This window comes from Cervus elaphus, chromosome 33, assembly GCF_910594005.1.
Source record: "Cervus elaphus chromosome 33, mCerEla1.1, whole genome shotgun sequence".
In the NCBI taxonomy this organism is placed as follows: Eukaryota; Metazoa; Chordata; class Mammalia; order Artiodactyla; family Cervidae; genus Cervus; species Cervus elaphus.
The window spans coordinates 21,768,559-21,788,193 of NC_057847.1; the positions used below are offsets into that span (position 1 = coordinate 21,768,559).

The 19,635-nt window shown below is 35.8% G+C and overlaps 1 protein-coding gene across 1 annotated transcript in view; it reads left to right on the forward strand.

Moving 5' to 3' along the window:
* Window positions 1-19,635, forward strand: part of TTN (titin) — a 276,026-nt gene that overhangs the window by 126,160 nt on the left and 130,231 nt on the right. Inside the window, exons 137-176 of the mRNA XM_043894260.1 lie at window positions 644-721; window positions 918-1,076; window positions 1,285-1,368; window positions 1,738-1,815; window positions 2,323-2,406; window positions 2,664-2,747; window positions 3,194-3,277; window positions 3,472-3,813; window positions 4,144-4,227; window positions 5,316-5,390; window positions 5,552-5,635; window positions 6,169-6,243; window positions 6,890-6,982; window positions 7,602-7,679; window positions 8,638-8,706; window positions 8,860-8,964; window positions 9,106-9,405; window positions 10,436-10,516; window positions 11,290-11,367; window positions 11,910-11,993; window positions 12,145-12,219; window positions 13,557-13,640; window positions 13,747-13,830; window positions 13,951-14,034; window positions 14,362-14,439; window positions 15,804-15,887; window positions 16,615-16,689; window positions 16,806-16,889; window positions 17,006-17,080; window positions 17,230-17,313; window positions 17,425-17,508; window positions 17,614-17,697; window positions 17,809-17,892; window positions 17,976-18,059; window positions 18,270-18,353; window positions 18,513-18,590; window positions 18,702-18,785; window positions 18,901-18,984; window positions 19,100-19,183; window positions 19,498-19,581. Of these exons, the coding sequence (XP_043750195.1) occupies window positions 644-721; window positions 918-1,076; window positions 1,285-1,368; window positions 1,738-1,815; window positions 2,323-2,406; window positions 2,664-2,747; window positions 3,194-3,277; window positions 3,472-3,813; window positions 4,144-4,227; window positions 5,316-5,390; window positions 5,552-5,635; window positions 6,169-6,243; window positions 6,890-6,982; window positions 7,602-7,679; window positions 8,638-8,706; window positions 8,860-8,964; window positions 9,106-9,405; window positions 10,436-10,516; window positions 11,290-11,367; window positions 11,910-11,993; window positions 12,145-12,219; window positions 13,557-13,640; window positions 13,747-13,830; window positions 13,951-14,034; window positions 14,362-14,439; window positions 15,804-15,887; window positions 16,615-16,689; window positions 16,806-16,889; window positions 17,006-17,080; window positions 17,230-17,313; window positions 17,425-17,508; window positions 17,614-17,697; window positions 17,809-17,892; window positions 17,976-18,059; window positions 18,270-18,353; window positions 18,513-18,590; window positions 18,702-18,785; window positions 18,901-18,984; window positions 19,100-19,183; window positions 19,498-19,581 (3,840 nt within the window). The remainder of the gene's footprint in view (window positions 1-643; window positions 722-917; window positions 1,077-1,284; window positions 1,369-1,737; window positions 1,816-2,322; window positions 2,407-2,663; window positions 2,748-3,193; window positions 3,278-3,471; window positions 3,814-4,143; window positions 4,228-5,315; window positions 5,391-5,551; window positions 5,636-6,168; window positions 6,244-6,889; window positions 6,983-7,601; window positions 7,680-8,637; window positions 8,707-8,859; window positions 8,965-9,105; window positions 9,406-10,435; window positions 10,517-11,289; window positions 11,368-11,909; window positions 11,994-12,144; window positions 12,220-13,556; window positions 13,641-13,746; window positions 13,831-13,950; window positions 14,035-14,361; window positions 14,440-15,803; window positions 15,888-16,614; window positions 16,690-16,805; window positions 16,890-17,005; window positions 17,081-17,229; window positions 17,314-17,424; window positions 17,509-17,613; window positions 17,698-17,808; window positions 17,893-17,975; window positions 18,060-18,269; window positions 18,354-18,512; window positions 18,591-18,701; window positions 18,786-18,900; window positions 18,985-19,099; window positions 19,184-19,497; window positions 19,582-19,635) is intronic.

Below are 19,635 nucleotides of genomic sequence, written 5' to 3' on the forward strand. Positions count from 1 at the left end.
TTGCTAGATGGACATTGGATAGAAAAATCTATAAATACAGAATAAAAAGATAATGTTATCTTAAAAGGAAAAGTTATCGCAAAATATATCCATATCTCCTTATGCAATCGCTGTCCTAACACACAGCTACAATGAATATAGAATACAATGTTTAGATTTAAAATCAGTGACCATTTGGCAGATTCCTGACTTACCTAAATTGATGTAATGATATAACAATATACGCCACCGTTTAAGATCTGTTTGTTGATCCTAAATTCATTTTGAAGATTGAAGAAAGACCATTTTCCCCTGCTTTTTACTAAGTAGCTCCTCTGCAATTTCAGACAGTATACCTACCCAGAAATAAGTTTAGCTGTTCGGTAAAGGATGTTTCATACAAGAAGAGATATCAGACGCCAAACACTACTTCACAATCTTAGGATTACCCAGACTTCCTTGAGTACTTTTGTATGTTTTTATTCCAGTGAGGTTCAGAATCTGTTCCATGGAAAATATAAAGTTTCTCTAGTTGAACAACCGTATATCTACCATAGGAGAGACACTAGCAAAATCATTTTATATCCTTAAAGTACAATAGAGCAAGCATTAATTGGGTGACCTGTTTCTAAAAATAAAATTTCCTTATACTTACTGTTTCAAGTGCCCATGAAGCCCAAGAGGGTTGTCACAGAAGAAAAAGTACCTGTTCCTAAAAAAGAAGTAGCAGCACCTGTTAGAGGTACCTATATGTGCTCTTCTTAATGTGTTGTTTGTCTTTTTTGGTATGAAATTCATGTTCAGTTCTATGTGTAAAGTTCTTCTGTGGGAAAGATGAAGCCTATTCCTTCTTCTGTGACAAATAGCCATGTTCCTAATATGTCTTAATTTTGTCAAGTAATTGGAAAATATCCAACCTAAAAATAATGTCTTTAAAGTGCCTGAAGTACCTAAAAGAGAAGAACCAGAAGAGATTGCCTTTGAAGAGGAAGTTGTAACCCACGTAGAGGAATATTACGAAGAAGAAGAAGAAGCAGAAGAGTACATTCATGAAGAAGAGGAACTCATAACTGAAGAAGAAGTGATACCAGTCAAAGGTAGATTACATCTGCTACCAAGGGATAAGCAGCAACATCTTTAGTGTCCAGTTCGGTTAAATTCTGGGGTGTATTAGCACCAATGACCCATTCTGCTTGTATTAGGAAAAGACACTTACAGGGGCTGAAGCATGATTTCTGCAATTGCTTTTCACGTTTTATATCTTTTTCTGCAACATTTCCAAAATTCTTCATAATATCTTTAAAGTGCCTGAGGTACCCAAGAAACCTGTCCCAGAAGAGAAGAAACCTGTTCCTGTTCCCAAAAAGAAGGAAGCCCCACCAGCAAAAGGTACACCACCACTCATATCATGAGTGTATAAAAAACTTAGATGCTCAGTCATGTTCAACTCTTTGCGCAGTGGACTGTAGCCCGCCAGGCTCCCCTGTCCATGAGATTCTCCAGGCAGGAATACTGGAGTGGGTTGCCATTCCTTTCTCCAGGGGATCTTCCTGATCCAGGAATCAAACCCTAGTCTCCTGCATTGCAGGCAGATTCTTTACCAGCTTAATCTGCATTTAAATAGACATCTTCTGAGTTCAAAACTTTGGAGTTGTTGCTATCTGTTGTTTGAAACTGTCCTGTTGTTTGTTCACTGTCCTTTGTGTGGATATGTTGTTACTGGTAGCAAGAACTTATCAATAAACAATATCTTTAAAGTGCCTGAGATTCCTAAGAAGCCTGAGGAGAAGGTTCCCGTGCCCATTCCTAAGAAAGAGAAGGCTCCACCAGCTAAAGGTACATCTCTTTGTAATACATCAGTGGAATAATGTAATAATTTACCCATGTAGTATAACTTGGTTAGCCACATCTGTTCTTACCCCATGGTGATATTAGCAGTATGAAAGCCAAGACAAAGACCTCCCAGCTGGTAACTGGAGCAGTTTATTGTGTATTCATCTCTGAATTTTACCATCAAAGCATACTGGTGATTAATGTTTGACTCCTCCTCTTTAGTGTCAAGTTCTTAGAATAAAAAAAATTTTATTATAATATGAAGATGGACAAAATCATCATTTACCAGACATTGTGTGTTGTCTCTATTAGCAGTCTACATTTGTTCAGTGTTCTTTATCTGAATTTTTGTGCATTTCCAGGCCTTTGTTTTGTGGTTATTACAATTATTATTTTCAATCTTCAAGTGAAATTGTTCAAACATTTATGATACTTCAATAGGCCTAAAATTGCTAAATTCTTACCTATGGGTGAAAAATGTGACACTAACGCTATTTTATGTCTTTAAAGTCCCTGAGGTACCCAAGAAACCTGTACCAGAGGAGAAAGTGCCAGCACCAGTTCCCAAAAAGGAGGAAGCTCCACCTGCCAAAGGTACATGAACTTGCAACGTCATAAACATTTTTTACACTTCAAATTTGCACATGAGTAAATAATTAAACTCTGTGTTACTTGGAGATGCAATGCTTTAGTATTCCTTCGTGGAAAATAAAAGATTTTATTTTAAAAGTAAAATGCTTCCTGAAACAATGTGGTCATACTCTTATGACCTAGTCATAATCTTTTTGAGACTATGCTTGGATTCAAAGTTCTAGGTTGGATAAACTGTTTCTCTAATCATTTCTTTAAAGTGCCGGAAGTGCCCAAGAAACCTGTGCCTGAGAAGAAGGTGCCGGTTCCTGCTCCTAAGAAAGTAGAGGCTCCACCAGCAAAAGGTACATCGCTTCACCGTGTAAAGTCCATGGGAAAAAAACCTTACATTTACATATGCATGCATGCGTGCTCAGTCACTTTAGTTAGTCCAACCCTTTGCGACCCCATAGACTGAAGCCCGCCAGGCTCCTCTGTCCATGGGGATTCTCCAGGCAAGAATACTGGAGTGGGTTGTCATGCCCTTCTCCATGGAATCTTCCCAACCCAGAGATCGAACCCAAGTCTCCTGCATTGCAGGCGAATTCTTTAGCATGAGCCACTGGGGAAGCCCAACATTTATATATATATATATATTCATATATAAACTCTCCCATAACGTTATGTGGTTTAAACAATTATCTGTCTTACTAGAAATATTAAAGTCAGATATTTCGTGATTCCTTTTTATGTCTGTTGCTCTAACACATGTAAAAGAACACATTCTTAAAGAAAAATAATGTCTTTAAAGTGCCAGAGGTGCCCAAAAAGGTCCTCCCAGAAGAAAAGAAGCCAACACCTATTCCGAAAAAAGTGGAGGCTCCTCCGCCCAAAGGTACATTAATCTCTAACAAACTCAAAACAAAAAGGCAAACTAACTGGCATTCTACAGCCTCACTAATTATAATGACTTATGTTGGTAACAGTTGATGCTTTTTGACTACAGAATATTAGCTTTTCATGTTGTCCCACTGTTTTGAATATTGTACATAAAAGTGATGCTTGTCCGATTGACAATTATCTTTAAAGTGCCAAAGAAACGTGAGCCAGTTCCAGTTCCAATTCCTGTAGCTCTGCTCCGGGAAGAGAAAGTTGTACATAAAGAAGAAATTGTTCTTGAAGAGGAATTTCTCCATGAGGAAGAAGAAGTTCTAATTGAGGAAGAAGTTCCGCCAGAGGAAGAGGAAATTTCACCTGAGGAAGAAGTTCCACCAGAGGAGGAGGAGATTCCTCCAGAGGAAGAGGAAGTTCCTCCTGAAGAAGAGGAAATTCCTCCTGAGGAGGAAGAATTTGTACCTGAGGAAGAAGTGGTACCCGAAGAAGAAGAAGTTCTTCCAGAAATTAAGCCTAAAGTGCCAGTACCTGCTCGAGGTATAGCAGCTCTTCTTGAAGTCCTCAGGCCTCTTTTTGTGTTGAATTCTGCCTTTCCGTCCTGTTGTTCATCTCTAATTTCATCTGTGATGCTATCCTCTTTGTGTTTCCTACCATCTAAATCTTAGAGAACATTCCAGACATGTGTGCTCTTATTATTTTCTGTCTGTCTTATGTGTCTGTTTATTGTAAGTAATCTGAATGTCTTTTCAGATTTCATGACATAGAATGTTATTTAGTAGTTTGTGGTCCTATTCTCATGTGTCTTTTTGTTACATATCCAGTACTGTACATGTGATTTTTTAATGTTTTAAAATGAATGTTTTAAAGTGCCTGAAGTGCCAAAGAAACCTGTACCAGAGAAGAAAGTCCCTGTTCCAGCTCCTAAAAAAGTGGAACCTCCACCACCTAAAGGTACACTTCCCCCAAGTACATACACATTCTTCATCCATAGTTTCACCAGAAAAATTATAGCAGAACTGGGATTTAGGAAACTTTATGTTTATAAACTAGTCACATTAACTTTTGAAAATGTTCAAGAACTCTGATATCCACTTTTCATTGGATATAAAGCAATACTCAGGAACAAAGATGGAGAGAAGCGTTAAAATTTCCCCAGAAGTTCTACCCAGTTCCCTACAATTTTATTAAACATCATAATTTCCATATAGATATTTTACAAGGTTAAGTTATCAATGCGAAAAGCACCTGAAAAATGTGATGAATTAATCTTCCTAAACATCATCCTTCAATCATTTATATAAAGTGTCTTTAGAACATCAAGATGAAAAGATAAAAGATTAATGCATTTGTGAAAACCATGATTGATAGTAGTATATGTCTTCTGATACATACATATAAATGATAGCCCAGCAGGGTTTGACTTTAGCATTGAATATGTATCTTGCTGTGTTAGCCTGAGCAAGTCCTTTAACTGATCTAAACCTAAAAAGCGAGGAAACTAATATCAGTCCTAGTGGGCGTAGATATTACTATGAGGATAAAAGAAAGTAAGGTATATAGAAGGACTCTATGATTGAATGAATAGTATCCAGATTCATCATATTCAATCAGTGCATAGTATGGGACAGTATGTATTTATGCCTTAAAGCTCAATATTTTCTGCAAAGTTTATGACATGACTACTTAAAATCAGCATGACCTCTCCACCAGGTTAAATAGTCTTATAATCAACAAAACAGTAAAGCTGATCCTTTATTGGATTGTAAGAATTTAGAAATATTCTACAGATAATGATTTAATAAATTTCTAGTGACATTTAAGTGGGTGAAATGATAGCATCTATCCTCTGGTATTCAAATAGGTTGCTGATCCCTTCCTCTAAGGCACCTAACTCTATCCTTACCTTTGGGCTCCCGACTTACACTACATCCCTGTCCTAAGCGACTGTTGCATGTTAGTCTTTCTCTGTGTGAACTTCTTGTGTTCTCTCTTTTTTGTCCTTTACAATAAGTTCTTATCATTAAATGATGTCTTTAAAGTGCCTGAGGTTAAGAAGAAAGTGCCAGAGAAGAAAGTGATCATTCCCAAGAAAGAGGAAGTTCCTCCTGCCAAAGGTACTGCTCTTCCCAAGCAAATTAGACACTGCCATTTCTTTCTTCACCTGTAAATGCCAGAATGCCCCGTTTCCCAGTGTGGGTTAACATAACTTACAATATTGTGCTGTCCGTTGTCTCTGTGTTCATGAAACTGAACTTACAAAATAATATCTTTGAAGTGCCCGTGGTGCCTAAGAAACCTGAACCAGAAAAGAAGGTGCCTCCACCCGGTCTTAAGAAAGCAGTGCCTCCTCCTGCCAAAGGTACAGCAGTCCCACCAGGGCTGTGTTTGCTGCCCTCCAGGGTGGAAATGTGATGCTCTTCACTTAGGGATGTGCCACATAAACGTTTGCACTGTGCGCTCTGCTGTGTAGCCGTCTGAAACTCTGCTACACCCATGTTTGTCCTGTGTCAGTTCTTCTACTCTGTCTTTGTGTATTTTATGTTGATCTGTCTATGGATGTTGTTTGTAAAAAAAAAAAAAAGTAAAATAAAAATACTAAACTTATGTATCTTTCAAGAGCCTGAGATAACTAAGAAACCCATCCCTGAAGTACCCATTGCTCTTCCTAAAAAAAGTAGGGGCTCCAGCAGTAAAAGATAGAATGGTGTTTATCTTGAACCGCCAAATTTTTATTCTTGTCTCATTAACGATGCTGTGAAATGTCAATGTTTCATCTCGTGCATGTGTATTCTGTTATTAGTTCTCTTGTGTTGAAAAATGGGGAACTTGGTCTTTATGTGCTCCGCGTGGTTCTTGCATTTTAAGTGCCTAAAAGAATCAATATCTTTTAAGTTCCTGAGGTGCCTAAGAAGGTGGAAGAAAAACGAATCATTGTCCCTGAAGAAGAGGAAGTTCCACCAGTTGAAGGTAGATGACTTTCTAAGAAAACAGCATTTTCAAAAGCATTACTATCTTATTTTGTCTAGTATTTTCAAGAGGTATATGCATACTTCACTCCAAAAAATAAACATATTCAGACTCTACAAGAAAATATTCTTTACCTAGTAGAAATTGGATAGGCAAAACAAAACCAATTGAATCTCTTTTCTTACATGTGTGATTGTTTGTTGTTTGTTTGTTTTACTCTAATGAGAATCTTTGAAGGGAAATTGTGTTTGCCATGGGAAACTTTTCATCACATGACTTGGTTGGTAATTGTGGGATTAGCTTCTCCAAGAGGAGTTCTTAGTTAACCCTGAGTAACTGGTACAGAAAGTCTGACTTTGACTCCTAAGTGAATGTTTGACTTCAAAAAAAGTCCACCTCCATTAAAAATAATAATTTAAATTGAATTCTTTCTGAAGTCCTTTCCAGTTATAAAATTCTAGGAAGGACTTAATGTATTCTGAAGACTCAGTAAGGCTTTTTTCAAGGATGAATGAGTTTTCACATGTATTTAGAAGGCTGAGTTACCTATGCTGATCACACAACCTCAGTTTTCAGATGTATCATTTTAGTTTAATATCCAAATGGATTATAAAAAATAACTTACAAAATAATAATCTTTTTAAAGTGTTTGAGGAGCCTGAAGAGCCTATTCCAGAAGAGGAGGTCCCGGAGGAACCACCTATTGTAGAGGAGGTGGAGGAGGTGGCGCCACCTAGAGGTACAGCTGATTTTATGGACTGGACATTTGTTCGCTATCTTTCCCAGAAGTCATCTAAACCTAATATTCACCAGTATACTTTACTTACATCATAGCAATGATAAATTGAAGATTACTTATGATAAGCACCTGAAACTTTGTGTCCCTTTTCTTTGCCCAACTTTTTCCACTGCATTTGCAGTACAGTTAGAATGAGCAGCAGCAGAATGAGAGAGAGAATTTTATGTTATTGACACTTTGATGTTTTCTGGTCAGCTGCTATTGTAATACTTTCTCCTAGTTTTCAATCCTTAATTTTTTTCTTCAGTAGGAAAGTGGGGGAAAACCTATTTCTATGGTGTTCGCCCTTGAGAATAATTCTCAGGCTTTCATTGCTAAAGACTATGACAGTCCTTTGATAGTTTATGCAAACCTTTGTTTGCTTATAGGATTTCCAAGTAATATTCCTCTCACCTTTAGAGTCAGTACTTCATATATGTAATTACCATTTAGGCTGCTAATATCTTTTGTAAAATAAATCAATGTTTTGTGTTTGGATTTTTTTTTTTTTTGTATATGGTAGTTGTTGTTCTGTTTATTGCATGTCATTTTTCAAAATGTCTGTAAAATATCTTTTAAGTGCCTGAAGTGGTTAAGAAAGCGGTACCTGAAGCACCTACTCCTGTTCCTAAAAAAGTGGAGGCACCACCAGCTAAAGGTATAACAAATCCTTTTACTAAAGATAATAATATCTTTAAATTCTTATCCATCTTCTTTTTAAAAAACAAAAGTATCTTCTTTCATTGCTTTCTTAGAGTCATTTAAATAGAGAGCTTATGAAATTAATTAAGAACCTGTAAAAATATAATTCATTCGATTGTTTTAGCATTTTGGAATGTTAATGAATAATTTTATATATATGTATGTGTGTGTATGTGAATTATTTCAGAAGATTCTTATTTTAAATAGCTGGGAATTTTAATGTTAATAGTACACCTCTCTATACTTATATACATTACAGTGGATCTTTATTCTCAACATTTCATTCCTAGATTTTATTCCATTATATAAGTAGAATTTTCTCATATAATATTACAGTAATTATATCTGCTGTATTTTTTATGGGGGATGTCTATTCTAATACTTAGATAATAATTATTTTAAAGAGCCTAGTGTTCCTTTTGTGATATCTGACCAGAGTATTCAAGGTTATTACAAAGCATCTATTTCTCTTTGCTTCCCAATTAGGCTAATGCTTCAGTAGCCTCCTAATTGTTTAGGTTATGCTGTCTCTATCACAGTAGATAGCATCAGCAGACATGATAGTGCCCAGCAGAATGTGACACCTATATTGAGACTTAAGTACTTCATGAGGATAATCACTTGAAAAAAGCATTCATGAAATTAAAAATAGTAGAATCAGGCTCAATATTGGTAGTCCCTGCTATTAAAAACAAAAAGACACAGGTTTCTTGTGGACATATCTTCTTCTAAGGAAGTAATAGCACAAATGAGTGAAGATATCTTTATTGCCTCTAAAATTTGTGTCCAATTTTACAGTACAGAGTGACTTCTTAAACTTTGATTGTTGTAATATTGATGCTATTTCTGATGTTTTTATTTCATGTTTATCATTGAGTATTGTCAGCTAACTGAAATGCCTAATATCTTTAAAGTGCCGAAGAAAGTTCCGGAGGAAAAAATACCAGTTCCTGTTCAGAAAAAAGAGGCCCCTCCAGCTAAAGGTACATCTTTTCTTTTTAACCTCAACTTTCTTATAATCTCTTTTCATTAAGAGTTTTATGTTTTATGTCAACGTGTCTTGATGGTATTTGATGTCTTTTGCTTATGAAAGCTTGCTCTTCACAGTCTTAAATATTAAAACTATGTCTTTAAAGTGCCCGAAGTACCAAAGAAAATCCCAGAAAAGAAAGTCCCAGAAAAGAAAATCCCAGAAAAGAAAGTCCTTGTGCCTAAAAAAGAAGTTGTTCCCCCAGCTAAAGGTACTTTGGGGCAGATCTTTGATGTTCTTGTATTGTTGCATGAAAGCTTTTCTCAGTTGTTTTTCTTTATACTTTGAATTTACATCTTCATTTTTGCTGTGCTTAAAAAAAATGAGTCTCTTAAAATAGATGCTCTTTCAGGGAAAGCTGTCCTTGAAGAAAAAATATCTGTTGCTTTCCACAAAGAGGAAGTAGTAAAAGAAAGAACGGAATTAGAAATAGTGGAAGCACAGGTGGAAGAAGCTCTTGAAGAAGAAGAGTTCCATGAGGTTGAAGAGTATTTTGAAGAAGAAGAGTTCCGTGAGGTAGAAGAATTCCTCAAAGTAGAAGAGTATAGAGCAGCAGAAGAAATGCACAGAGTTGAAGAAGTCCATAGGGTAGTAGAAGTTTTAGAGGCTGAAGAAGAGGAAGTATATGAAAAACCCAAAGCTCCACCTAAAGGTATACAGAATTGTACAGATATTACAAATATGTTGCCCTAACATCTTTTTTTTTTTTAAGTAAATGTCATGTTCAGTTTGAACATTAGAAATTCACTTATTTTCCTTGATAAAATCATGAAATACTTGAAGTATGAGTTTACTTGATAACAATGATTGATACAGAGTCGAGATTAATCAGAATATAGTTTTAGGCAGTTAGATACTAATATCTGATATCTACTTGCCTGAATAGAGAAGAAAATTCACTGTATGAATTTGTGGATTCTTTTTAAATTCCAAGTAAGAATGTTACATGATTGTTACAGGTTCCAAAATAACTAGCCAGTGTCATCAGCTGAATAAAAAGAAACTCCTCAGTGCACTGAGGAATTTATAGTCGAGGCAAAACAGCCATTGCTTTGTTAGCAATTCAACCAGCTATTCACACATGGATAATTACTTAGCCAAAGCTTCCACCATTTTATGATATTTTCAAGAGAAACAGCATTAAGAAAGGAAATGAAGTGTGGTAGCAGCACCTGCATTCTAGTATATTCTGAGAATAAACTTACAAATACTTCCTCTACAAGACTACTCCAGTTCTTGAACAAGTTAATAATATGAGTGTAATAGGAAGGAGGGACTTCCCTTGTGACTCAGCTGGTGAAGAATCCGCCTGCAATGCGGGAGACCTAGGTTTGATCCCTGGGGTGGGAAGATCCCCTGGAGAAAGGAGCGGCTACCCACTCCAGTATTCTGGCTTGGAGAATTCCACAGACTGTATAGTCCTTGGGGTCACCAAGAGTCGGACACGACTGAGCAACTTTCACTTTCAATAGGAAGGAATGTGTATGTGCTTAGTAGACAGAGTAAATTTACAATCTAGAGGAAGTTAGCAAAATCAAGTCTTTTTTGGAAATGGGTCTGGTGTAAATTTCTAAAATATGAATAGAGAAAGCATCTTATGAGTCTTCATTGTACTAACTTTGGTCATTGAGCAGTTACACTTCAGAAGTTGGTTCTAAACCAAAACACTAATATCTTTAAAGGGCCTGAGATCTCTGAGAAAGTCATCCCTCCAAAAAAACCACCCACTAAAGTTGTTCCTCGAAAAGAGCCACCAGCTAAAGGTATTTTATTTGTGAAAAATAACTTACCTAATTTTATATGCAGTAGCACCTTGGCAACTTTACAAGTTTGCATTCTATTTGATGTTTTTCTTCTGTGTTTTGTGTTTTTGGAATGTCTAAAACAAACTAATATCTTTAAAGTGGGTGAGGGGTTAAAGGAAGTTCTATCAAAAAATAGTCACTGTTAAAAATACCCAAAATGAATCTCACTACTAACCAAATAGTGAACCCAGTTTTCCTCCTTTGGTGCTCTTTGATTTTATATTCACTAATATGCTTATTGATAAATCCCTGTTTTTCTGTTGATTATTAATTTTAATGACCTACTAGATACAAATATATCATGACTTTGTGTTTGATGTCCTTGCTTTGTTCAACTTTTTAAACTTCTTGAATTTCACAACATAAATAAGAAACAGTATTTAATAAATAACATATACTTATATCTTTAAAGTCTCTGAAGCATTTAAGAATGTTATCACTGAAAATGCCAATTATTCCACCAAAACAGGCGAAAAAGCAGAGAAGGTGTCTTACTCATTTTTCTTGTCAAGTTCTTATGACTCTTACATGAGAAATTCCCTTGGATTTTTTTGTTGTTGTATGTGTTATCAAAATTCAACTTATATTAATTACTGTAATGTATCTGATAAAGCAATGTCTGTATTTTATATTGTGGCTGTGTTCTGTTCTGTGTTTACATTTCTCTTGTGCTCTATTTGTTAAAAATCTTTATGAAAGTTCAAAAGTAAATTATTGCTATATCTTTAAAGTACCTGAAGTACCCAAGAAAATCGTGGTAGAAGAAGAAGTACATGTTCCTGAAGAGCCCAAAGTTGTACCAGCTAAAGGTATCTGCCTTTGCTGATTCACCACTAACACAAAACTCCCTTTTATTCACTTATTGCAATGAAGAACAAGAGAGATCATTCTCCCCTCAACACCACAAAATGGCTGAATGATGTAAATTTCAATTTATGTCCCATAACATAATCCTACCTTTTATAACAACCTTCAGGGAACACAGACCTAAGCCTAAATGTTGTTATTATCTGTACTGAACCTCTTCCTAAGTAGTATTGAAATGTTGACCCCTCAATCTCTTTTTCAAAAATAATTCATGTTGGAAGCTATTGTCAAGTAGCTTTAGAAACAAACATGTTCCGAATGACAATAGAAAATGATGCTATAGTCAAAGGACAAAGTCTTTCTAATATGACAAATCAAGGATTCATCAACAAGACAATCTAGAGAGATGCACTTGACTATGTGTTTGGATGACTCCTAATTTGAGGATTTTTGACATTCCCCTTGTTAGATGCCCCTTTTTGTCTTGATATTTTATACCCAATGATGCAATTCTTAAAAGTAAAACAAACACATATCTTTAAAGCTCCTGAAGTACCCAAGAAAATTGTTCCAAAAGAAAAAGTTCGTGAAGCTGTTCCTAAAAAGCCTGAAGTTCCACCAGCTAAAGGTATACACTGATGCTAATCACAACAGGAAATAACACTGTGTCTAATTATTCATGGTTTACAGTGAGTGTGAGTGATATATTTGTATTTTGTATCTTTATTTTCTTGTCATATTAGTTATTTATTATAATTAATATACTAATATCTTTGAAGTTCCTGAGGTGCCTAAGGAAAGTATTCAAGAAGAAATATCACGCATAGTTCTTTCTGAAGATGCAACAACTTACAGTGAGTGTAGAAAAATTGGTGGTTCTCTTTGGTTTGTCTGAGTTTGTCTTCATAGCTCTTAAAAGTAAATGTACTAATATCTTGAAAAAGCCCGACATGCCCAAAATATTTGGCTCAAATTAAATAATTTGAATGACTGTTTGCCTCAGACAAGGTATATTTCCTCGCCAATTTAAAAAACAAATAGTCAAAGAAAAATAATAATAGTCCTTTATGTATACCATTGCCCAATTTTAGAAAAGTCATTTGTCTTGTTGAATTTACCATTGTCTTGTTAATGTGGTCTCTGTAAAAAATGTCTTCTGTTTTGAAGCAATTCATTTCTCAGACCGTAAGGTGACTTTCCTTAACTTCCTAATAGTATTTTACTTAGATATTGTAGAATCAAATACTTCACCATTAGTATTTTTTACTTTTTGCAACAATTGTTGGAAACATTTTGGCAGTGCTGCTCAAATACCCATAGATTTATAAGGCCATTATAATTGCAAAAGAAGCCTCAAGTCATTTTTGGTTTTGCTTTTATGCAAAATTATGATTAATTAAACAATAAATAATAGGAATAATAAAATATTCTAAATAGAATGCTATTTAATCATCAGAAGAGTGAAAATGCCAGTAGTCAAGATTTGAATCTAAAATTTAAATCCAGTCTTTGTCACCCTATAATAGGTTGGGATAAATATATATGACAACTCCCTTGTTTGAATACCCTTGGTGTACTTGAATTTGGTTATTATTATCAGCTAGTCTTCCTTTCTAAAAGCTGGAGAAATCTTTATTTCTTCAGTTGCCTAATTTTTCCAAATATTTAATCATTTTTATTTTTATTTTCTTCTAATTCCTAAATGGTTTTCACATTCATATTAAATATGAAGCAATAAACTAGATTTGGTTTATATTTTTAACATATAAGTAACTAGCTTCCTGGAACAGGAAGGGACTTAGATGAATTTCCAGTAGGTCAAATATTCGAGAATTCTTGATGTGCAACTCAACATCAATCCCACTCTTTAAGAAAAAAATCCATAAAAATTAATGATAGGGAAAATTTACCAGTAGCTTTCTGCAGACAAAGTAGAAGAATTATATTCTAGTCCCCGACCAGTGAATTCCTCAATTTTACCATCACGCTTATAAAGGAGTGCCGAAAAGTCCTATATCATAAAACTGGAAATGAGATTTTTTCCTAGCCAGTGTGTTATTGTCACTAATTTGGGTCTATGTACTACTGTCATTTGAGTTATGAATGTGTATTATGTATTATATTTTTCTTAATGCTATTCTTCATCCACTTTGAAATGCCTCTAATTATATGTATACTAATATCTTTAAAGTTTATGAAATATCTGAAGAATCATATCTGGAAGAAAAAGTACTTGTGACTCATCCTCAAAAAACAAAAACCAAACCAGCAAAAGGTATATAATACCAATAACCCAGTGAAGAAAATTTACTTTTGGCTCATTTTAAAAACTCAGTACTTTCCTTCACTATTATAAATATAACTGTATCATATCTTTTAAGTGCCTGAACCACCCAAGAAAGTTGTTCCAGAGGAAAAAGTATATGTGACTGTTCCCAAAAAGAGAGAAACACCAGCAACTAAAGGTACATTTCAACAATATCAAACTTGGATGAATATCTTTGACTTGAAGACTCAAATATTGCATGTTACATAATTTACTATTTTTACAACTTCTAAGTATAAACCTACTAATATCTTTAAAGAACCTGATACAACCAGAGAAGCATTTCCAGAGGTGGAATTACCTGCGGCTATTCCCAAAATTCCAGAGCATCCTCCAACCGAAGGTATAATTCTTAGTTATGAAAATCTAAATAAGAAAATCTTTCCTCATCAGTCTGCAAAATACGTTCACTGCTTTTTGTAGATTTTCACAATCTCTAATGCTAAAATACTAATATCTTTAGAGTCCCTAATGTACCCAAGACAAGGAACTGTCTATGATTTGCCCCTAAAAAGTAAAATCCCATTCGTACAACAAATAATGATAAACTATTAGACCAAAAAAATCTAATTTAAAGTTATAATGTCTGTTAATATACCTAACTTTCTTTGTAAGTCATGTCTTCCTGTCTTTGCCTTTTCTCAATTAAAAAATACTAATATCTTTAAAGAGGTGGAAGTCTCTGAGGAAGGTGTTCCAGAGAGACGAGCTCCTGTTACCAGAAGAAGAACAATACCACCATCAAAAGGTACAAGCGAGAAGAAAGTCAGCCTCCTTATCTCATGATTGTTGTACTTAACACGTGTAAAAATACTAATATCTTAAAAGCTCTAGATGCTACCAGGGAGGCCACTTCAAAGTGGGTCCACCAAAATAGCAGCTTGACTGAGTATTATACATGTCCCCATGAGCCATAAGCGGGAAAAGTCCATACCTTTATATACAGGGAGATGCTTGAGCTATAAATTTTATCTATGAGGCCTCTAGGAAAAATATATATCCATGTAATATGCAGATATGATCCAGGTAGTTTCTTCAATAGGAAATAGCTATTACTGTTGCCTTAAAAAGTAAAATTCAGAGTACTAGAAAAAAATCTATATGAGAGATCACCTGTAACATTTATATCCCTGAAGCTAGACTAAATAGGCTCACCCCACCTCTCTTTAAAGTGAAAATCAGTGTTGTCAAATGGCAGAGGTTCCTGGCTGTAGACTGTAAGTCAGTAATTCAAATGCTCCGTGGGATTGAAATTCCAGGATATGATACAACTACCCATTGGAATTGCTTTTCTATTAAAATAAACTTACCACCAAAAACAAGCCCATGAATTTGAAATAATTGATTTCCCCTAGGATTTAATATTAGAAATACTTTCAGAAAACCATGACCTAAAGAAAATAAAATATTAAATTCACTGAGGAACTGTTCTGTGTGTAATATCCTCTCTGAAACCAGGGCAGTTAAAACCAAAACCAGTTAAAGTTAGAATTCTGCCCTGAATAATTTATTTGCTCCTCTCCTTGTCTTTTATTTTTAAAGAGTCTTAAGTTTTCCCATTTGGAACATTTTCAGATTAATCAAAACATGAAAATGTTTTAAAACATCCAAAATGACAAATTCTTCAAAATGCCCATGATACCCTGTAATTTGAAGACTATTTGAGCACTTTGACACTATTTTTTCAGTCTAAAATTTTTAGTTGTTCTCCTTTCTTCTAAAAACAGGTACCCTTTTAAAGTACCTAATGTGAGGGCACAAAATAAAGCCAGTTCAGATAAGAGAGGAGCTTTTTTATTTTCCCCAAACTAATAGCAAAAGGTACATTGTTAATTATTCAAAATTCAGGGTTTTTTCACCTAAAGGTAAATTTTTATTATCTAATTTTCTATACTCCTACCATTCAAAGAAATAAAATTACTAGCATTGGTAGTGTCTGAGGTGACTAAGAAAATAGCTCCTGATAATCAAACATTCATACTATTACCAAAGAATCAGATTCAGGGAGCAAGGAGGTCACCCAGTCTGGGACATTCCTGTAGGTGGGGTTATGAGTAAAACTCTTCACTGCTCTTCATCACTCTGAAGTACAATGCATTAATATCTTTAAAGTGCCTGAATCTCCTGAAGAAGTTGTCCCTGTAAAGGAAATACTCATGGCTGGTCCTCCTGAAATTGAAACTCCATCCCCTCAAGGTATCATTTATTCTATCATCCTTCCTTCATTTATTTAACATATGCCCACCATGTGTATGGTGGTAGTGAGATAGGAAATAACAAAGACAAGATTTCATTCCTTCCCTCAGGACTTTATACCTCATCCAGTTCTTGAAGGAGGCACCCTTGTAGTCCTAACAGTCACTTTGGTTAATGTCATTAATGTCGCCACTGATCCCTTAAGCTCTAAGTATAATACTAATATCTTCAAAGTAGCTGAAGCTGTGAAAGAAGTTGCTCCTGAAATGAAAGTAGCTAAGGATGTTCCTAAAGAGCCAGAATGTCCACCTGTGAAAGGTACATATCACCTCTGAACAGATACTGAAGAAATTGTCCACCCTCAGTTCTTAAAACTGTTTTTCTGATGTTCTTCCTAACTCCTAAATGTAAACATACTATCTTTAAAGTACCTGAAGCTCCACAAGAAGTTCCCTCTCCGAAGAAAATGTATGTTACCGTTCCTATCAAAACAGAGAATGCTTTTATTAAAAATATTCACTCAACAAATATTTCATAAAGAGGGTCTAGTGTCCATCTTCTCAAGGATGCTGTTAATACTAATCCCATTCAACTTAGATGCTTGGTGGGGCAAGGGGAGAATAGACAAAGAAGAGACGTCTAGAAAACGACATTTGCTCACTTAGCGTGGTTACTGTTTTCATTAGTTATTTTAGCTCCTAAATGTGAAATACTAATATCTTTAAAGTGCCTGAAGCTGCTCAAGAAGGTGTTCCTGCACAAAGAGTTCCTTCCAAAAAAAGAGAGCCTCCGTCAGTTAAAGGTACAAGTTCCCATGCCCTCAAATTCAAGAAGAAATAGCACTTGTAGTCTTGAAAATATTTTGCTGTTCTTATTGACCTTTGAAACACTAAATGTCAAAATACTGATTTCTTAAAGTGCCCAAGACTCCCCAAGAAATTGTCTCTGAAAAGAAAACATATGTGGTTCGTCATGAAAAGGCTGAAGTCCTTCCTGATGAAGGTATATGTTGCCGGAAGCTTAGATATTTGGGAAACTGTCTTTTCCTATATAAATGTGTTTCCTGTTTGCATTGATTCTTGTGGCTCCTAAATGTGAAAATATTAATATCTTTGAAGTGCCTGAGGTGCCCGTAGAAGTTGTCTGGGAAAAAGTCCATCCTCTGCAAAAGCCTGAAGTTTTATCTGTCAAAGGTACATCCTAACAGCCCCTCAGGAGGGGATAGGGAGGGCTGTGGAAAGAACTGCCTTGCTAGCCTCTAAAGTGCTGTTGCTGTGTAAACGTGATTTTTGCCTGTGTTAATCCTTGTGACTCGAATGTAAATTTACTAATATCTTCAAAGTGCCTGAGGCTCCCAAAGAGGTTTTCCCTGAAAAGAAAGTGCCTGTGGCACCTCCTAAAAAGCCAGAAGCTCCACCAGTTACAGGTACTTGTCCTGGATCTTAGGCTTAAGAAGATAAAACTCATCTGCTCTTGAAAATATTTTGTTCTAGTGGTCCTATAACTCCTAAATATAAATTTACTAATCTCTTTTAAGTGCCCGAGGCTCCCGAGGAAGTTGTCCCTGAAAAGAAGCCACCAGTGACACCTCCTAAAAAGCCAGAAGTTCCACCTGCTAAAGGTATTTGTCATTGATCTTAAAAAGACATAATGCTTCTGCTCTGGAAAATATTTGTTTCAGTGAACCGCATAACTCCTAAATATAATTTTATTAATATCTTTTAAGTGCCTGAAGCTCCCAAGGAAGTTGTCCCTGAAAAGAAAGCACCAGTGGCACCTCCTAAAAAGCCAGAAGTTCCACCTGTTACAGGTACTTGTCACAGACCTTAGGCTTAAAAAGACATAACTCTTCTGTTCTTGAAAATAATTTATTCCAGTGCTCTCATAACTCCTAAATGTAATTTTACTAATATCTCTTAAGTGCCTGAGGCTCCCAAAGAAGTTGTCCCTGAAAAGAAAGTGCCAGTGACGCCTCCTAAAAAGCCAGAAGTCCCACCAGCCAAAGGTAGCCGCCTCCATGTTGCTGTGTTTGACACTGTCTGTCTGTCTTCACTCAGTCTAATCATGAAAATACTAATCTCTTTAAAGTACCGGAGGTGCCAAAGGCAGCCGTGCCAGAAAAGAAGGTGCCTGAAGTTATTCCTCCCAAACCGGAAAGTCCTCCTCCTGCAGGTAATGGCAATACTATACATACTGGGAAGAAAATAACTGCTCTTTTAGCTAGAAGAAATGATGTGTATATATCCCACTACGTAAAGGTACTAGAATTCTAAAGAAAAAAGAGGTTTGGTAGTTATCCAAAATATCTTGGTGTATGATTGCATGATATAGTCATTCATTAATTTCCACCTTTCTAAACACAAATTACGAATATTTTTTAAGTGCCTGAGGTGCCGCCAGAAGTCGTCCCTGAAAAGAAAGTGCCTGTGGCTCCTCCTAAAAAGCCAGAAGCTCCACCAGCCAAAGGTATTTATCCATCTATGTTGTTGGTCACCTGTTTTGGGGGCTGGGGAAAGGGTGTTTAGGAGTGTCCGTCAGTTTTATAAATGTTATTTGCTTGGGCAAGTGTGTTGTCGATATTCCCATTTCATAGTTTCTAGCTAATAGATACTAATATCTTCAAAGTTCCTGAAGTTCCTAAAGAAGTTGTGCCTGAAAAGAAAGTAGCTGTGCCCAAAAAACCAGAAGTCCTACCTGCTAAAGGTATTTATTCCCACTGCTGTGTTAAGAATGTATATTGTCTTATCTCTTCATAATTGTTGTAAAATATGCCTTCAAATTTCCCAAATTCTTAAACTACTAATATCTTTCAAGTGCCTGAGGTGCCCCAAGAAGTTGTCCCAGAAAAGAAAGTCCCCAAGGCACCACCCAAAACACCAGAAGCCCCACCTGTCACAGGTACATGTTGGCTCTGATGTCATTCTTCAGAAGAAGTGTGTCTTCAGTTTTTGAGGATGATTTTAGTCCATTGCTATTCATTAATCTAACCATAAAACTACTAATATCTTTCAAGTACCTGAAGTTCCCCAAGAAGTTGTCCCAGAAAAGAAAGTTCCCAAGGCGCCACCCCAAAAACCAGAAATTCCACCTGTCACAGGTACATGTTGACCCAGACAACATTCTGCAGAAGAAATGTCTGTTCAGTTTTTGAGAATGATTTTAGTCCATTGCTATTCATTAACCTAACCATAAGACTACTAATATCTTTCAAGTGCCTGAAGTTCCCCAAGAAGTTGTCCCAGAAAAGAAAGTCCCCAAGCCACCACCCAAAAAACCGGAAGTCCCACCTGTCTCAGGTACATGTTGACCCAAACAACATTCTGAAGAAGAAATGTGTGTCTGGTTTTTGAGGATGATTTTAGTCCATTTCTATTCATTAACCTAACCATAAAACTACTAATATCTTTCAAGTGCCTGAAGTTCCCCAAGAAGTTGTTCCAGAAAAGAAAGTTCCCAAGGCACCATCCAAAAAACCAGAAGTTCCACCTGTCACAGGTACATGTTGGCTCTGATGTCATTCTTCAGAAGAAGTGTGTCTTCAGTTTTTGAGGATGATTTTAGTCCATTGCTATTCATTAATCTAACCATAAAACTACTAATATCTTTCAAGTGCCTGAAGTTCCCCAAGAAGTTGTCCCAGAAAAGAAAGTTCCCAAGGCGCCACCCCAAAAACCAGAAATTCCACCTGTCACAGGTACATGTTGACCCAGACAACATTCTGCAGAAGAAATGTCTGTTCAGTTTTTGA